Here is a 20,354-nt window from a genome sequence, read left to right on the forward strand (position 1 = left end):
GCGGTACAGATTTTTCGCTGACTGTGAGTGCAGTGCTTGTGATTTTCCCTGAGGTGTGATTTCCGTTCATTTGCACAAACAGAGCGGTACGGATTTTTCGCTGACTTTGAGGAGCAACAACTCAGCGTGAGTGCAGCAAGCATGGCATCAAAGCAGTGCAAGTCGCTAACCCTAGAAGAAGAGGTTGCCTTAATTAAGGAAGCGGATAAAGGCGGCCAAACGAATTTGAGCATCGCACAGGAATTCAGCATCCCTTTGTCTACGCTTCCGATGGTGCTGAAAAACAAGCAGAAGGTGCTCAATGAATTTCGGCAGAGCTTCTCCAGCCAGTGGAAGCGGCTTCGAGGGTCAAAGAGACGTTAAAACGGCGCTGATGATACGGCTGCGAAATGCCAGAGGGGCCAACCTTCCCATCACTACAGCAATAATGGCCCCGCCGCGGTGGTCTAGTGGCTAAGGTACTCTGCTGCTGACCCGCAGCTCGCGGGTTCAAATCCCGGCTGCGGCGGCTGCATTTTCGATGGAGGCAGAAATGTTGTAGGCCCGTGTACTCGGATTTGGGTGCACGTTAAAGAACCCCAGGTGGTCGAAATTTCCGGAGCCCTCCACTACGGCGTCTCCCATAATCATATGGTGGTTTTGGGACGTTAAACCCAACAAATCAATCAATCAACTAGAGCAATAATGATAGAGAAGGCAGACGCTCTGGCCTTGCAAATGGGGCACACAGACTTCAGTCGCGGTAGCGACTGGCTTGACCGCTTCAAAACAAAAGGAACAGTGTAGTGTCCAAGTCCGTGCATGGTGAGAGCGCCACTGTCGAAGCAGCAACTGCAGACAATTGGCGCAGCAGCCGACTCGCAGAGTCCAGAAGACCAGAACAAGCCTGGCCCACGTCAGGCGACAAGAAGAAGCTCTGTGTCCAGGTGGGAGCCCGCTGGGACCTTGATGCAGGAGCTCTGCTGGCTGCCACTCCCGCACCCTGGCCACCTTCTTCACACGGTCCCGACTCAGCCACAACTGCCTGGCTTCACTGTTCTTCTCCTGTGGCTCTCCTAAATCTCCGTGGAGGCACGTTATTGGCTTAAAATGTTAACGCCCACACGTGCCGCAAGCGAGCATCATCTTCATCGTCCTCTTTGGTTCAGGCTGATGGCGTGGCGCACTTTTCAAACGCGCACAATCACATCACAGCAACACCGCAAAAGATCTGGAAATGTATCTAATGGCCTGTGCTTGACCGGTTTGTTTACGTCTTCCACTTCCGCAGTCCAAGTTACAACTCCAAACAGCTAGTACAGTGCAGTTGAACCCTTTTCAAAGAGACATGCATCTGGAAGCAATTCTTGCCTTTTATGTAAGGTGTGTCTTATAAGCAGAGTACCGTGTATGTATTTTCTTATCAGGCTCTATTTTGATGTAGGTATGTAGATGTCTCTTATACCTATTAGTCTCTTACATCAGCGTCTCTCACAAGGGGGTTCGGCTGTAGTTTTGACAGCACCATAAGTGAAATTGTGTTTTTTTTCTGGGTTACAAAAATGAAACATTGAAATTTAGAGCAGTATTGTGCCATAATGCTTTGTGTTAATCATAGTGATTTCACTTGTGCAACTTTTGAAAAGTTGAAACAAGCGTATGGGGAACATTGTTTATGGAGAGCACAGGTTTTTTGCTGGCACAAATAATTTCTGGAAGGCCTAGAAAACGTTGAAGACAAACCTCACTCAGAGAGACATTGCAGACAAGTGCATGCTTAGTCATGAAAATCCGCCGTGGCACACGGCCCTTTCCATCAGTGAAGTTTTCACCTCGCAACAAATTACTGTTGTTCCTCCACTTTCCTATTCACCTGATTTGAGTTCTTGTAACTTTTTTCTTTTCTCAAAATTGAAACATGACCTAAAAAGACGTCATTTCAGAACCCTGGAGAACATTCACAAGATTGTGACTGACCGCTTAAAAGCTTTATGAGTTGAAGACTTACAGTGGTTCTACCAAGAATGGGAACAGCTGTGCCAGTGTATACCTGTCCAAGGAAACTACTTTAAAGGGAATAGCGTGGTCTCAAAAAACTGAAAACTTTGGCCAGTACTAACTTAGCCTAATTACTTTTCCAACACGCACCGTACATATGCATTTGAAACGGTGCTTTGTTCAGTTAAAATCACTCAGAGCCAAAGAAGACACAGCAATGCAGAAAAGGTAAGGCCACCATTGCTGTGTCTACATTAAGTAGTTTTATTAGGTATGTATTAGAAACTAGTTCAATGCCACTTGTTGCTTTGTTTAGACAAAGTATGAATGAATGTTCAGAAAAACCACCTTAATTATAGGTCACTGGGATCATGACAAATCTTTGAATCAAGCGGGGTTTTGAATTAACAGAACATACAAAAAGTGAGATGCAAGAAACTTAAAATATTCAACGTAATCAAGGCCGGCCGTTTGCTGTGCCGGCTTTTCACGGCTCCACGGGTTATGTTCTCCAGCAATACCAGGTCACAATTTCGCCACAAACAAGGGCGAATGCTGGGCTTCGCTGCTGCCATAGCGGAAAAAAAAAAATCTTCTGCAACGCACTAGTGACACGCTGACAATTTTATTTTTCTAGCTGCAAGTATCAACGTTGGCGTGCTTTAGCAGCCACTCATTAGTATCGCTATTTAGTTCATTAGTTCAGCAGCCACTCATTAAATCAGGATCAGTAATTGGCACACTGCACCCAAAGTTCTTGAATTCACCGAAATGGTGCTGACCACCGCTTCAAATGATCCACTCAAACTTACATTGCAAAATACCGGACTGCAGAAGTACTGCAAATTAAGTAGGATTTCGAAATAACAGAGTTCGAGTTGATGAGCATCATCATACTATCAGCATGAAATGAAACATGAACAGCGGAACGTGCAGCCCAAGCATTAGTATCGGTATAGTGCGCATTGTCCATCATCACCAATGACAGGTGTGCACATTCGGTTTGGCAGCACTGCGCACAATGCTGTGTTATTGATTCCATTCTAGTTCTGACCTGTTGCTGATAGGGGCCAGGGTGGGCGTGCAGGCACTTCTGGTTGCTTCACCTGTAATTTTATTTCATTTCTGTTCCCTTCGCTTAAAACATCAAAACTAGAATAGAGGCGAAAATATTGGACTCTAGGAGAATCGTGCAGTGCTGCCAGACTGGATGTGCACAGCGGACCTGTCTAAAGTGATTACTGAAGGTGCGCACTACACCTTCAGTGATGCTTACGGCACGTGCTCGGCTGCTTGTGTTTCATTTCGTTTGACGCCTATTGTAGCTAGTATACTCAATAGACATTTCTAGCCCCCTCTAGGGAACACATATTTGAATCCATTTTTTGAACTCTTCATATTAATGAAACTTTGGGATCCCATTTATAGTGTTTATTTGTTTGCATTACGCCACAGGCCCCAGAAGAGCACCGAGTAAGAGGGGGTTACGGAAAAATGACAATAAGTGAAGCATAAAAGGAAATAAAACTGACACTGCATCTAATCTCTACAGAGTGTGTCCACAAACTCGGTATTTTTGATGAGTGGCCCAGATCCATGAAGCATATTACAGTAGTGGCCATATAAACATGTGAAAGGTCTGCTGACTACATATGAACGATACTGTTTACAATGTCGCGCAAAGTAGGCATCTTCACAGTTGCAGCACTGTTTTTTGAAAGAAACACGCTAGCAGGAGGTTTTCGTTTTGCAACTGTTAGTCTTCCACACCTACTCTCACAAATGTCATAGAAAATCAGCTTTCGTGCAGACACTTGAAGCACATAGGTAGGCTGGGTAAAGTGGCTAGTTTTGCTGAGAAGATGACAGAAGGGCACGTGAACGTAATGAGAGCCGATAGCAAGCACTGCACCCACTAGTGAAAAGATACCATTAATCAAAAGCTGACGAGTGTGGAACAATTCACCTTGGGTTTAGAAGCACTTGTTCCAATTCTGCAATCACATTGCTTAAGTGCAACACGGATACGTGCAACTTTCCCCCGGGGAAATTTGGAACAGGTGGCACTGCCTGTGGTCTGAAAATAAAACAGGGCACATTACAGCACAATGTCGGGTTACTTTATAGACTATAAAAATAACGGTCGTTATGTAATCAACCTACTTTTCAACTATTATTGTTGTCATACTACAAAAATGCGACACAGCGTCCTCTTTCACAAAAGCGCATTCTAAAGGCATGTGAACCAAATCATTAGCCTTCTGACTAAGTCCGTCCTGTCAAAACTTGCAGTGTATCCAAATCGGCAGCAAATACATAATGCACAATAAAAAGCAGAAATGGAATGACCTACGAAGAGCAGCACAGGCTGATGTATGTTACGTCCACGTAGTAAGTCGCGACCATGAGTTACTGTTAAGTGACTTTTCAGGGCAGCGGCAGTCTCTTGAAATATGGGCAGAATGTGCTTGAAGCTAGTGCTTGAGGCTCCAACTTTTCACACTCAAATACATATTTTGTACATGGAGGATGTAAAGTGTAAAAATATTTGTGAAACAGGGATATGGTCGAACCTCAACACAACAAACCTCATCTTGATGAAATCTACGATATAGTGAGTCATTTTCATTTTTCAGTCTCAAATCCATTGAAGAGTGTGTTTTTTTTGGGGTGTGTGCATGACTTACTGAGGCAACGTGATGCTGCTGTTTCAATTTAGTGAGATTGCCACACATATCAGCACCTGGCCTCTTTATGACCATTCGAAAAAAACGATAGTGAAGTAGACAGTGGTCGATACAGAATATATTTCCTTCAGGTAACACCTTCTAAAGAAATATCGATGGTGGGCAAGAAAAAATGCCATTTAGTCAACACGATTGAGCATACCACTACAGTACCAACTCTTGTATAGAAGCTTAATCATGCTCCTTCGCTCGCACTAAGGGCCGACATAGCTAGGGTGTTTTTTGGCTGCAAGCAGGGTTGCTACTGACTTTCACTGAGAGTGAAATTTGCCAAACGACGAGTGAAAGGTCGCCAAAGTCGCTATTTTTTTTCAACCTTGGCCAAAAAAGTCACCACTCCAGATATGTGTGGCGTGCCTAGTAATAAAAATTGCTAATTACCGTCCACAACCCCCAAATTATATTGACGTTTTTCGATGCCAGTCACATCACCCGCTTCACCATGGGACCACTGAGAAAAGGCATGCATGTACCAGCAGCGTCCCTCAATGCTAGTGCCTCATAACAAAATTTGTAATGGTTTCAGCTGTAGCAAATACAGAGGGAAGCAGTCGCTACAACAAGAACAGGACGGCGGCCGCAGCCTTCTTGCATATTTAGAGAATTTCACTGTAGTGTAATCATGTGAATGATAATCGAACAACTTAATTACAAAACAACGGAAATAAACACGAAAGTACAGCATGACTATCGCAATGTCCGCACAATGCTTTCTGCATGGTAATGCTTACGTTACACACTCACCTCAGTGCAGTTTTTGAAGGCTGCCCAATGAAACCTACCTCTTGGGAATACTAAACGCTGGGCGAGTTAGTAATTCATAACTACATAACATAACTACATAACTACAGTTGCGGAGGCTTTTTATATACACAAGTACGGCGACACGTGTGTTGCGAGGCCTTCGGTGACTTTTCACCAACTAGAGATAGATTATCCCACTGCTAGCCTCTAATCTTTCACGTCATATTTTTTTGCCAGGTATATATTTGTATCCTTCAATAAATTTCCAGTTGCTAGTCTGCGCTTGTGTGTGTGCCTTCTCTGTTTCTTGTCGATTTTTCATGCAGTTTTGTAGTTATGAGCTACCTCTCGGCCAGCCCGAGAAGTCTGTTAATTGAAAATTTAAACTCTGCATGGAGAATTAGGAGATACTACAACAGTGAAGAATTCGACAAGCTATTCAGGACAGTTTGGAGCTGTGGTCGGAACATGCAGCCCAACCATCGCCTGGCCACATCGGAAGAGAAACTTTGATTAAGTTTAGAGCTCTTAAAGCACCTAAAAAACATTTATAACACCACCACCTCGCGGCAGGCGAAGCAGTTGGCTGAGCTAAATTTTGCTGGGAGGTTGCTGTCAGGAGCACCAGTGTGCCAGTGCCTCCAAGATTTACGTGAATTGATGAGATACACTTAATAAATAGGACAGACATACTGAATCGTGCGTAAAGTACACCTTCTACTGGGGGGTCTAAAACTACAAAAAATAGAAAAAATGCGGCCACCCAATCGTTTTAAAGACACTTAGTACAGAATGCATAACTCAGTCGTGACCTGAGCTGAAAATCACCAAATATTTGCCATGTCGCAATTCATAAGTTTTGGTCGCCAGGGGCTTCTCAAATTTGCCAAATTTGGCAAAAAGTAGCCACCAGTGGCAACCCTGGCTGCAAGGGCAGTCGATCAATGATCATGAATGTTGTGTGATGTCTATAGAGATGTGATCGTAAATGTGCAAAGATGTGATAGCAGCACGTATGCACTAGTAATGGCATATCCACACAATGAATGGCTCTAGGGAAATCTTTTCTACGGAAAGCACTGCATTGGCACGATTCTAATGCATACTGTCTTTCACTAAATGTCGCCCACAAAAAGACTTGCGTATTAAAATCGAGCTCATAAGTGAATTTGTTATCAAATTATCAAGACGAAAGCCTCAAATGCCTCATGTAATGCAAAAATTGACTGTCAGAGTCGGTTGTTTCAGTGCCAACATTAGTGATGCAAAAAAAAATTTTCATCACATGATGTCATCATATCTTATCACAGATCAAAATTTTTCAACAAAGATGATATGATCACGGAGGCAGTGCAATACCAGGTACGGAGAAGTTTCAGTGGGGAGGGGGGGGGCAGGGGGGCATAGATTCATATATTGATTGAGAAGGAAAGGTAGAAGATAGCTTTCACCTTTGTGTTGTCTTAGGCAAATGCATAAGAGACCCTGATCATTTTAATGTCTTTCTTCAATTTTCCTCATGCAAAATTCAGTGTACCAAGCTTCCAATGTAACATGAGTACTTTACTTCAAAGATTACTGGGAAGATAAAAGGCAAACCTTGGAAAGACCTCCATCTCGATGTTGCCAAAGTAGCCAATGGATTGTGACACCTCAGTAAGAGCTTCAGAGGTCAGGCCTGGAACAAAAGGAAAAACTGAGCTTAGAGGCTGCTGGTACAGAGTATATATTGGATGTCCCAACTACCTGCAGCCAGGGGTTAAAATATACAATGTTAGGGGCAGGCGAGCGAAATCAGTTACGTATCTCTGACAGCCACCTAGCCCACTACAGACAATTTTTCACTTTGTAATTTTTTATTTTTTACTAAGGATTATTTAGATCAATAGCTAAATATTGACTTTAGGCAAGAAATAGGATTTGCAATGTTTGAAAGCATCTTCAGAAGCCCCCACTGCATTATCTGTGACAAAGAAAGTCTCATGTATGTCATCTTTTCCAAGCTGCAAAGAAAGCCTATGGAAAGAAAGGGGAAGGGGGGAATGCACTATCACATTGGTGCACCAGGAACGTGGTGCACCAAATGTGATAGTGCATGTGATACCTGTCAGCCAAACGAGAATGCGTGGGTGTGGAGCCCTAGTCATTGATGAGGACTTTCTACTTTACTCCTGATTTTTTACCACTAGAAACTTCTCCTTCTCAATGTACAGCTGCAGATGATGTTTCTTTCTTCGCACTACTGACAGACACAGGTTTCAGGTATGCAATATAGAAGCGAGGTAGCCTTTTTGAGCATGCACAATAGCTTTTCTTTGTTATGGATTTTCTTAATGAAAGGGGCGCATTACAATTTCCACTTTGCTGGAAACAGGTTTGATCAGGCACGAACCGTAATCAGGCACAAAATGAGCCTGTGCAGACTGGCTGAAATTCTTTCCGTCACTACTTTGAGGTAGTGATGTCACTACATCTGCCATTGATGGAAGGCTGTTGCTAGTGCCAAAACGTGGTTTCTGTTTCGCACTCAATCGACTAGCTTTGCAAAGCATGGCTTGTGAATGCCTTAGTGCTGTGCAATCCGCATGTTAAATTCATTGATATCACCCGAGAAACAACAAAATATAAAGTTATCCAGGCTCGGGGCAACATTACGTGTTACTTCACCCGCTTCACTAGGCGACAGCTAGCAGCACGGTTTTGTTTTTGGCCCTGTCTTGCACTGAATTTTAATGCAAAAGCTTTGCTTTGTCAGGTTTGTGAAAGTGTGCTTTTGTCCAGCATCTGCAAAAGCCATGCGCGACAAAGATTTGACCTTACTCGCTGGAACTGACACGAGCGTCAACAACTGCCGCAGAAACCACTCGCAACCACGAAGTGGGAGAGAGAAATCCTCAACCAGAGCACAGCCTTGTCTAGCAGTTGGGCAGTTGGGCTTCCACAGACGGCAGAGGAGGAGGAGGGTTCGAGGAAATAGCATTGTTTTCTGCTTACATGTAATGTGCTGTGAACACTAGTTTGGTTGTACCGAATCATGCAAATGAATACAACTCGGCTTCCACATTGGTTCATTTTTTGTAAGACAACTGGGGAACACCACTTTGCAGCACTCCTCTGGTACTTTACCAACATCGCCAAAACAAACACTTTAATGTCCCCTTTTATCAAAAATCTCAAGGATCTTTAGCACCTTTTCTTCAGTAGTTTTGCTTGGAAGCATCTGAAGAATGATCTACTAGATTCGTACTAAAACATAATTTTCGTAGTAATAAGCAGCAATCAGCACAACTCAGCAAATAGCAATGGGCTTCATAAAATCACATTGAGCATATAAGAAAGTGAACGGTCTTTCATTTGCCTTCATTTCCATATCTTTCGATACGCTTTCCTTTTCACTGCATACTTCTTTAGGAGGCATATGCTTACTATGCCATTACCGTGCACCATGTTAGCACTCGTACATGAAAACAGTATTCATTATACTACTTATCATTCGCCCTGCACTTTGTTTTTGGCTGTACACAAGTGTCACTGCATGCACAATGCAAGATGTGCTGTGTGAGATAAAAGCCGCTGACTGTGCGCGACAGGGAAGCGAGACTACGAGAGAGAGAGTGCACATATGAATGTATTGCAAAGTGGTGCTCATTATGCGAATTGGAATCGGCTAGTCTAATAGAAAAAATAAAGAAACTTTTGCACACACAACTCTTTCAAAGTCACAAGTGAAGGCACAAGAAAAGGTTACTTAGGTGTGGCTGCATCAGAAGACATAGCTAAGCAGAATTTTTGGCTTCCTGGTACAGTTGAACTCCGCTACAGTGAACGCTGCTTCAACAAAATTTTCGCTACAACGAAAAATTCATGATTTCCCGTCAACAGTCCATAGGAGTCAATGCATAAATACTGCCGCCACAACAAACACTTTTTTTTCTATCGTCCCGCTTCAACAAAATCTTATGTTGCAATTCCAGGCTCAGATACTTATTGCTATGCAGTAAACCCAATCTTTAACATTTCGATGCATTTTCAGAGCCTGAAAATGCATCAACGGAGTCTAAAACTATAGTGTACTAGAATATGGGGTAGTGTGTTCAGGCACCGTCTCTCGTCATGCATCGCGTGAAGCGGCGTACGTGAACAAAAAAAAAAACGGTTCTCAAGGTGGCGCTGCCGTAGCATGGGCTGGCAGGATTGTCAGCTCCGTGCCGCTCTGTCTTCCCGGGTGCTGTTCAGTGACCTGTTGCTTGTGTTCGCGCCCCCTTAACGAAAGTTTTTTTGGCAATGTTTTTGCTGGCCACGTGACAGTGAGGCAATGCCGAGTCATCGGCGGCAAGGACACTGCTTTGCACGTAGGTGTGAAACAGGGTATACCATTGGAAAAAAGGTGAGCAGCCGTTGCTTTTCGCTGCACCTAAAGACGAAGCATGGAGGAAGGTTTTGGTAATATAATCTACATTGAAAGGATGGGACCTTAACCGAAAGCTGCTCTGTATGTGAGCTACACTTCGACCCTTCATGTGTTATAGAAGACTACGTGCTCATTATAAACGGCGAAGAAGTTCGCGTATTACGTAGGAGACCAGAGCTCATGCCGGACGGCGTGCCGATGTTACTGTCCAACGCTCTAGGCTACTTATTAAAGAAAGCGCCGCATCCAAGACCTTCGAGAAAGCAGAAGAACACGTCGGTCGAATCTATCATCTCCAAGAAAACTGCAGCACCCTGTATTTAGGGTGAGCCACTGATTCACGTTCATCAACAGACCTTCCCGCTGACTATGAACTTGAGGTGGCGAACACTACAGGGAGCGCAGCTTCGCTGGAATGCTTACTCAAGCTTTATTTACCTTTAATTTATATGAGCTCGATCACACCGCATTTCGTGTCAAACCGCATTTACGTGCTACCATGACTTAATTTTTTCGTGAAGGGTGTCAACCAGTCTTCAGAGGCAAAACGAAAAAAGCTGCATGCGAAAATCAGTCGGCGTTCATAAAAATGCCGCCGTGATGAAGTGGTCGTGAACTGGTAATTCCACGGAATGGTGACGAATTTTATCAGTGTTACTGCTCACTGCAGTATGCGCGCTCGTAAATAAAGGGTTTCTTCTTACAGTCTGACAGAGGTGCCAAGTGGTTTTCCTTTGACTATACAGTGCAATATCCTGGCCACAGCAGCAGTATTTCGGCGGGCGCGTAATCGTTTAACGAACCAAGATTGTCAAAATTATTCTCTAGTCTTCAGCTACGGCGTGCCTCTCCATCAAGTGGCAGTTTTGTCACCTTAGCCACATAATTACAATTACATGATGCAACAATCGACAAGAACGGTGCCGCACGTGTAACGAAGGAAGTCGAAGCTGTCGCAGTGTGCAGACTACGACTCGATATAGCAGTAATATAACAAGAAACTTTCGGGTTTATAGATGCTACTTTGATACCTCAATCTTCCTGATTTTTTATTCCCTCACCAACCGAGCTTTAAAAACTGCACGCAGTTTCCCCAGGGATGACTGCTTCGCCCTCGTTTGTTAATACCTGCATTCGGACCGTCCATTGCAGCTTTGACATTTCGTTTTGTTTTAAATGCAGTACAAGCACACTCATTCAGAAAGCTTTTCGCAGACGTGTCAGCAATTGAACACAAGACTATTAAGCACGACTTATGCAAGCGCATGTCACGGGATCGAATCCCGGCTGCGGCGGCTGCATTTTCGATGGAGGCGCAAATACTGAGGTGCATGTACTAGATTAAGGTGCACGTTAAAGCACCCCAGGGGGTCGAATTTCCGGCGCACTCCTCTACAGCATCTCTCATAATCATATGGTGGTTTTGGGACCTTAAACCTCTGCTATTACTAATATCAAAGCACAGAAGTGCATAAGGGGCGATGCGTGAGGTGACAGCCCACGCTAAGGTGGTGCCATCTGGTGGCTGTCGGTACTAACTGCGGCAGCCCTGAACACACTACCCCATATTTTTGTACACTATACTAAAACACACATTGGCACCACCAGAAACTGCCGCTATACCTCCGCTAGAGTGTACTAGAATAAGGGGAGTGCCCGGATCGAGCTCCGAAAATTGAAGCCCAAACAGGGTCAATCCGCTTGTGGCACTGCAATCTAGTCTTCAATGTATCGTCGTTTTAGAAGCCGTGCGCAGCTCCACCGAAGTGGTCGAGAGGGAGAATGCTCGCTTCCCACTCAAACGACCCAGGTTCGAATTGCAGCTGTGGACGATGAATTTTCTTTTTTTCTAATTTTACTTGCACAGCTGTATTGGTTAGCTTTTTTTAAAACCTAGCTTCACTTGCCACATATTGCTACAAAATATCACGCAAAATACGAAGTAAAGAAAAAAAACTTGACACCGAGCGCATTTTCTTTGCAGCGCCACCGCAAGGGATATAACAAAAACTTTAAAGCATGGCTTCCGAGATTTTGGCGAATAAGAGAGACGGTGCGATTTCACTTGCCTGCGATGAAAGCACACCGTCATATTTCACGTGATATTTCGTAGCAATATGTAGCAACTGAAGCCAGATTAAAAAAAAAAAGCCAACCAATACAGCTGTGCAAGCAAAATTAAGAAAAAAGAAAATCCATTGTCCACAGCTCCGATACGAACCTGGGTTTTTTGAGTGTGAAGCGAGCATTCTACCCCTCAACAACTTTGGTGGAGGTGCGCTTTTAAAACGACAACACATTGCAGACTACCGATCACAGCACACTAGCGGATTGACCCTGTTAGGGCTTCACTTTTAATGCAATGGTGCTGCGGCCGTTCCGGGCACTCCCCTTGTTCTAGTACACTCTACCTCCGCTGTTCAGCAAGCACTTGGCGCCGCCATTGCTCGATAGTGATGGAAATGAGACTGCCCTGCTTTTGTTTTGCCACTGGCTTACTTTTGAGCCGCAAATGATTCCAAGCTGAAGCTCAGTTCACGGTTTCCTTCTCGCAGCTGCTGGGTGCAACGCAAGGAGGATTAAAAAAAATTGCTGCGGGGAAATTATAGCCTAGGAGTGAAGCCGTGCCTCAGGCAAGATGGCGGCTGCAGTGGCCATCGTACTAGGGGCAAGATAAAGTATTACCGTTCAGCGATTAAGAATGGAGAGTTTCCCTCGCACCCCCAACGAGTGTAATGTGGAAACTTTTTCGGGTCACATAGTGCTCCAAGTGCACCTTAGTGTTACTACAGGTTTTCCCTCTCACTTTAATCCATGTGCCAGCTTAAATAACCTGCACGCCATTGAAATAATCTCAGTGCCGAGCTATTTAATCCTTGTGCTAAACATTTATTCCAAGCGCCAACATATTTAATCCAAGTGCCAACTCACTCAGGCCGCGTGCCATTGAGTTTAATCCAAGTGCCACTGTGTTTAATCCAATTGTCAATGACATTAATTCAGGTGCCAGTCAGTTTAATCCACGCACAAAAACCAGAATACGGGGTGTAAAAATGGCAGTGCAATTGAAATGCAGTTCCTACAGTATAAAAGACAATAGTCGGAAGGTAGAATCAGTCATTATTATTTGTATTTGCCGATAGTATTCTTGAAAAAAATCACTGTAGTTCGCTTAAGCCATGTTTGCAGTGCTTATACTTTGCTATGTGCAAGTTTGTATAGTGAGTGCTTGGCCCAGGTGAAATAATATTAATGAAAACAAAAAAAAAAACGCAGGAACATATTGCTGAATATTTTACAGTGCAATGAAATTCAGTATTTGTCACTGAAGCTCATAATTGGCTTTGGTACACACTACAACATTACATGACCAGGACAGGTCATGTAATGCGACAGACACACTATGTTTATTGGAGTGCCGGAACGCATACTAAGAGATTAAAAGCATGGTCGCGGGCAGTGATGGGTCAAAGACAGCTACGTAATCAAGAAATTAGGAAGCCTTCGCACGGCACGCACTGTGAATTAGAGAATTCCAATATGTTTTTTTTCCTGTAGTGAACATAAAACGTAAACCGATCATTCTGATGTGGCAATAGAAGTTTTATTTTACATTATTGTATGCTCTTATATTTTTATTCAAACAAAGTTAAATGTCTCCAACGATACGAACAGTACTAATTGTTTGTTTAGCTTGTTAGTTTTGTGACATACTTGACGAATGCGATGAAACTAACACAGAGGAAACAAAATGATAATAACACGCAACTGACTTTGGGCCTAGCTTTCGTTTTTTGTGTACGTGTTTTTTTGCGCGGCATTATGCCTCTCATCGCACATTGGAAGCTTGCGGATTCAGTGCAATCACTAAATTATTTGTTCTGTCCCCCCTCTCTATCTCTACACACACACACACGCACGCGCGTGCGTGAGTGTGTGTGTGTACACATACATACATATACATATACAGGAAAACAAGAGTGATTACTATTAATTATTCAAGAAATGCAACATAGGCACAGGTTAGTGTATTAAAACAGAACTGTCTCATATGGCTCAAAGACGGATGTTCACAAGTCATCTTCATGCAAAGCGGCAAGCACGAAAGAGAAATTGTGCCGATCAAAGGCCGCGGAGTCCACGCGCTGTGTTTTTTGCATGGAGTGGCGAGCCGCATCCAGCAGCAAAGAACGCCTGTGCTCATTTTTCGTCATGTCTTGCGGTGTCACTAAAAATAAATTACGACGTTCGCTCAGGTAGGCCTTCACGTGTGACTTGAATTTCGAGAAGGCTTCTTCTATAGGGTTAAAGAAGGGAGTTTTCGCTGGCAGGCACTTAATAGAGTGCATGGAGTTACGTAGCCAAAGCCGCCTGTTCTGCTCGAGCGTGAGCAGGTGCATTATCAAAAAGGAATACAGCTTTGGTATTTGGCTCATCACGTTTTACGCGGGCCGAAACATCACTGTGGAAGTGATTAAAAACAACTCAATGAACTTTGTCCACCACAGCCCAGTGAATAACTCCATTTGCGGACATGCATGCTATAATGTTCAAGTTCACTCCCTTTGTCGTTGTGGTCATGTGCACAGCTGGTTGTCCTTTAGCTGCCCTGCCGAAGTTCCTGGAACGCCAGATATTGAAGTTAGTCTCATCCAAATAGAAGCGGCAAACACGCGGTCCATCAGACTGCAGCCATTGGGCGTACAGCATGCGGCTGTGCTTGATATCGTCACAGTTGCGATCTGTGAGCCTCTGCGTCACTAGCTTCATCGAGTAGCAGTGGGCATCCAGCAAGCGGTCGACTGTGCTTACACTGATTGTTACTCCTGGCATTTCTTTCTACAGAGCCTCCTTTATTTGCTTCAATGTAAATGTACAGTTTTCGTCAACAATTCGTCTCAAAGTACTCAGGACGTCATCTCCAAACCTCCTTTTTGAACCTCCACCATGCTTTGATGTTTCTCTGTCGGTAGCGGCAATCGATCTTGCTGTTTTAATGTTGATACCTAGAGCGTCAGCCAGTTGCTTTAAGTCACCGCACACTTGTAAACGTCCACAATCCTAGCCCTGTCGACCACCGATACTCTGCTGTTTTTTCGACGAGGTTCGTCGGGGTTCTTGAAATGTGGTCCTCGTTTGCGTCCAGCCATGACTTCAAGCAAAGCTCTCTCTTCGTCTGCAAATGTTTCCGTATGAAAACACACGTTTCAAGTAAACACGCTTCAGCTACACTAAGCGTCGTCTATTACAAGAAAACCAGAGTATCTACTTTGACGCTTTTATAACAACTTATTTCCACATGAACCCGATTAAATGCAAGTTTGGTATTTTTAAGTGGTTATTTCTGATTTCAAGAACGAATGAATATCATCTGTCGGTTACTGTTCTCCCTGGGCTGAGCAGACGACTGCGGTAGCCTCAGCGCATAGGTAGGCAAATGCCGTCTGCTCAGCAGACGACATGAATCTATGCATATGCGATGGTGTAGATGGTTAACCGGAATGAAGCAGTAGCAATGCAATAAAGACTAACATGGACTCTAAGAGCAAATACATTTAAGTACCCATAAATGCAATTACTACTGACTGTTTTTTTTTATTTTGAAGCTATGACACCAAAACGTTAAGGGGAAGTCGCACTGCGCACTTCATTTCATGAGCACTACCATGTATAGCCGAGGGAAAAGTTCTTGCTGTGACGCCATGTTTACGTTATTCTGACATTTATACTATATATAGTGGCTAACTGTGTGTTTCTAGCGCATGGATTAAACTGACTGGCACCTGAACTAAAGTCATTGGAAATTGGATTAAATACGGTGGCACTTGGATTAAACTTAATGGCACGCGGCCTGAGTGAGTTGGCGCTTGGATTAAATATGTTGGCGCTTGGATTAAATGTTTGGCACATGGATTAAGTAGCTCGGCGCTCAGATTATTTGAATGGCATGCAGATTATTTTGGATGGCACTTGGATTAAAGCGAGAGAGAAAACCTGTAGTTTTCCTTAATGAGCCTTTGACTGGAGGTAAGGTAGTTGCAAAATTCAGTCACCCATACTCGTTTTTGTGCGTTATCTCGTAAAGAACAACAGTCTTTTAATACAGAACTAACGTAGAATTAGCACTAAGATATCAAAACCACTTGATCTCTAAGGGCACTATCAGAAAAGAGCATGTTTCCGCCATCTTGGCAGTGGCAAAAGATGGCTTCACTTCTGCTGGCAAGGCATTGCGGGAGCTTCCACTCCAGCAATTTTTTTAAATCCTCCTTGGTGTAACCGCGGCATGATGCCTTTTCCGATTCCGATGCTTATCATTATGTTCGTGCTTGGCCAGTGTGGTAACTAATCAGAGTGGCTGTTCGTCCGCATTATCAAAAAAATCAACTAGCTGCGAGTGATACATGATAAGAATGGCATAGAATAATGCAAATGTCGCCGCTCCATGATACCCTACCTCCATCTTGACGTTGCCGGATACTTTTGACGGCGGACAGCTGCTGGTGTTAACGTGTTAATGCAACTGTTTGGTTCGTTCATGAAAGCGGTCTTAGGCGTTGTTTCAGCGTGCTTTACACCATGGCCTCGCTATGCATGGGTGAGAATCACGTCGTGACGCTGCTGAGAAAGAATAGGAAGTACCAAACATATTTTCATTTTTGAAAATAAACGTTCCTTTGTTTTGCTAGCTCAGACCAGCAATATCTTTTTTTTATTTCACTGCAACGAAATTTCCACTTCAACGAAATTTTTTTCGTGCCCCGTCAGTTTCGATGTAGCAAGTTAGACTGTATGTGCTGCTTCTCTGTGGTGGTCAGATGTAAAAAAAAGTTTTTCATAGAAATTCTCGCTTGCATGTAGGAAGTTCAAAGACTGTATGCAAATAAAGTTAGAAAATATTCCAATTTCTCAGAGTTTTTTGTGATAGTAAGCACACATTCACTTGCCTGTTCTTGCCATGATTGTCTTTAGGCACATTGCCAAGCAAGGAATGGCCACAGGTAATAGCTCGCAGAGGACAGTGAAGTGGTCAAACCTGAAAGCAGAGATAGGAAAATAAACGTAATGCTGAATTATAACAGACCGTGCTTGCACCGGCATGGGATGACCTCAATTTTTCGCAAATAAAGGAATTGAATGGAAAGACTTTATTTTTGTGTAGCAGGCAAAGCTTTTGTTCAATAAGTTGTTTTGTGATCAGGTAAAATACAAGGCACCAAAACATTGCCTTAACACTTCTGAAATATTTTCTGAAAGGGGCCCCTACAGAACTTTTCCAAATAACCATTTAGTGACCTGGCTGCCACAGTTCATTGTCTCGCAAGTCTATAACCACAAAAATCTTTTGAGCATGTGAAGTGCAAATGTGGTTACAGAAAGTTGTCACACCCTTTAGCCACTGTCTCTCTTTTTATGCCCCAAAGAGTGCACTGAAAACTACAGTAGACTCCTAAACGAAACCTGAAAGGACCAGGAAACAGTGTCTAAGAGGAGTTTGGTTTACTGAGAGATAAACAGGGGTATAATCAAGTACGAAACCAAACATATTAGTGGCAGTCGTTCCATTTAAGCAGCGATTTCATTTAAGAGAGTTTCGCATAATAGAAGTCTACTGTACATGGGGAATGACAAAGGGGCAAGAATCTAAACAGCAGCACGTTGCAAGTTCGAGCACTTTCTTTCCTTTTGTTCTTTGAACTTGTCAGGTCACTTTCAGCATGATCATGAGTGCGCTATTGTAATTCCTAAAGTGTAATTTTAGCACTAGACAGCGGCACAGGGCCCTGTAGTGGCCACAGTGAAAATGCAGCGCACGGATATTCAACAGAGCCAATGGTCGTGTCCCTCCACCTAGTCGGGCCAGTGTATCACAGAATTTTCTGTGAGAAGAGTTAGCAACTTCTAACTGTTATTGGAAATCAGTTCTGCGGAATCTCGCAAGGTGATTAAAGTGTGAAAAAAGGGAAATTGACTACTTATTATGACTTTTTTGTAGCACAAGGCCACAAGGAATGAATTTTCTTGTGGCTCTGTGCCGCAAACTAGTGGTTGTCGATTTCTTTTTTTTTTTGTGAATTTCTATCTGTCTCCGAAATGTAACTGTGGATTGCTTGCCAAGTGTAGCGCTATAATATCTGGGTCACATGTTTAAGGAAGCCTCGACTACCAATCGGCACACTTTTCTCACAAAGCTCATGAAGCCTTGCAGGGCCTGTACTCTCTTTCTTGCAGGGGTAAAATGATTTATCACTAACTGCCTCTGGAAGAAGGCACAAACCCATCGCTTCATGTGGCCTGGTTGGGGGAGATGTTTGTCGCAGAATGGAAGCTGAAAGAGAATGAGCTGAACTGCAAACGCTTTGACATAGGCCCCTTACCGCTGCCAACCAGTGAGGGCTATGCCCCTGAAGGATGTCCCATGTTGCATGTTATCCATGAGGACCTTATTCCAGGCTTCATGGTTGCTGATATGGAAGGACGTAGGCGTCAACATCTGATTTATCTTTGTAGCCCCCTTGAAGGCACTGCCAATCCATAAATTTGGGAATATGGAAAGGTACTTGTCCCACATACCTGGATGATGCAAATCACAATGTACCAGTTAAGTGCGACACTGGCATATGCAGGGTGCAAAATTAAGACCATGACAGAGATGTGCACAGGACGTACCTTACCTCACTCAGTGATCAAACATTTACAAACACCTGGTTAGCCAGAATTTCTGTTCTAGTGACATGCAGGAGAGTTGAAACAACAGATCGTGTATGGTTTTTGGTTGTCTGATAGTCAGCCACTGGCTAATAGCAACAGCTTGAAACCTGAAGCGTTCCAGTGTAGTGACACATTATGATGTAAAGGTCTGCTACGAGCAGACTTGAAGGCGAGTAAAAAATTAACAAATAGACTATTGTGGCATGAGGAGTTCCCTTGATGCTGTCGCCACAGTTCCTGGTGTTCTCAAAGTGCCGAGAAAAAGGCAGTGCCAATCATCATGCGAGAAATTTCGGACAGTGACCTCAGGTGACAGGAACCTGCAAAATCCTTTTTAAGGCCTTAGATCAACATAATAATGGCATGGCATAAAATTTTTAATTATGAAGGACAAGCCAAGGGAAAAAATCTATAAACAGTGGTGAGCTCGAGTCGACATTTCAAAAAGTAGGCTTGTCTTCTTCGAGGTTGGATTATCAGTTCAAGCACATCAGCCCTTTTTAGGGATTTTTTTTTCCCCTTGTAAGCTTCCACCTTTGTCTTCCTGCAGTTGTTGGAACTAAAGTACATGTTATTAATGAAGCACAAGACAAGCATAGCTTGTGTACAATAATGTAATTAACCTGAACTTGGCAGTATTCACTTTATCAATGGTTTTAGGAATAGCCAAATCTCACAAAAGTAATTCTGAAGATGTCGAAAATTAGCTAAACCCAAAGAGATAGCAGTGTTGAAAGAGCTAAATCAGAGCTGGCAATCGTACACGGCATAAATTTAGAAAGCACAAAGACGCATTTCATTAGAAGAGGGCAGCAATGACAGCACAAGAACAGCATCAGTACAGCTTGCAAGATTGAGGAGATTCATCACCCTAGTTATTGTGAATGAATGTGAGGCCACACATGATGCTTGGGTGTTTTCATCCAGATGAGGCCACTACACAATATGGGAGCGCACTTCAGACTTACTTTGCTTGAGCCGGAATTCTGACTGAGGGAAGTAATGCCAAACCATGGGCTCCACAAGGTGATGCAGTCCTGCACCTGAGAGAGGACAAACGAAAATAAAAATTGCTTCTCCAATGCATAATTCATTCCTACGGTTTAGTTATGACAAATATGCTCCACCTTGTATGCAGAATTGCTCGTTCTTTATCGAGAAAGCTTTCCCCAACAGGAGAGCATAGACTATGAGCTGTGATTGAATCACTTTCAAGTTTTCGTGCCCCAGACTTTGTCTGTATCACTGGATCTCAAAGAAATCTAAACTAAGAAAGAAGTAGTGTTGTGTCATTTATACACACCCAACTTTAAGGCTTTATTATTAACCAGTGTTACATGGTATGAAGAAAAAAAGCAAGTAAACAGGGCAAAATAAACATTAGCAGTTCTTGACATCTCTCGCTGCACTGTGATGAACTGAAACTATACATGATGCAGTGATAATATGTGCAGGATAGCATAATATCGCAGTTTATTTTTGTACAAACAGATTTTCGAGAAAAAACAGCTCCCAAAAACTCGCTGACATTTTTTATATTGCAACAAAAAAAATTATTTGATCGATATGTGGGGTTTAACGTACCAAAACTAGCATAATATTATGAGAGACGCCGTAGTTGAGGGCTCTGGAAATTTCAACCCCCTGGTGTTCTTTGACGTACGCCCAAATCTGAGCACACAGGCCTACAGCATTTTTGCCTTTGTGTCATTCTAAACACAGTATCACTAGCATTGGCAGAATGAAGAAGGGGAGGTGAAGTT

General features: G+C 43.3%; 1 protein-coding gene across 2 annotated transcripts in view; it reads right to left on the reverse strand.

Moving 5' to 3' along the window:
• The window catches only part of LOC119170400 (hexosaminidase D), a 28,967-nt gene that overhangs the window by 6,701 nt on the left and 1,912 nt on the right, over positions 1–20,354 (reverse strand). The window contains exons 7-11 of one of the 2 annotated variants that reach the window (XM_037421545.2): positions 19,560–19,634; positions 18,258–18,453; positions 16,827–16,915; positions 7,068–7,146; positions 3,944–4,054 (exon numbers count right to left, since the gene is read on the reverse strand). In XM_037421545.2, coding sequence (XP_037277442.2) covers positions 3,944–4,054; positions 7,068–7,146; positions 16,827–16,915; positions 18,258–18,453; positions 19,560–19,634 — 550 coding nt within the window. The remainder of the gene's footprint in view (positions 1–3,943; positions 4,055–7,067; positions 7,147–16,826; positions 16,916–18,257; positions 18,454–19,559; positions 19,635–20,354) is intronic. The other variant, XM_037421546.2, reaches the window with a different exon arrangement.

Source organism: Rhipicephalus microplus, chromosome 2 (genome assembly GCF_043290135.1).
Source record: "Rhipicephalus microplus isolate Deutch F79 chromosome 2, USDA_Rmic, whole genome shotgun sequence".
Classification (NCBI taxonomy): Eukaryota; Metazoa; Arthropoda; class Arachnida; order Ixodida; family Ixodidae; genus Rhipicephalus; species Rhipicephalus microplus.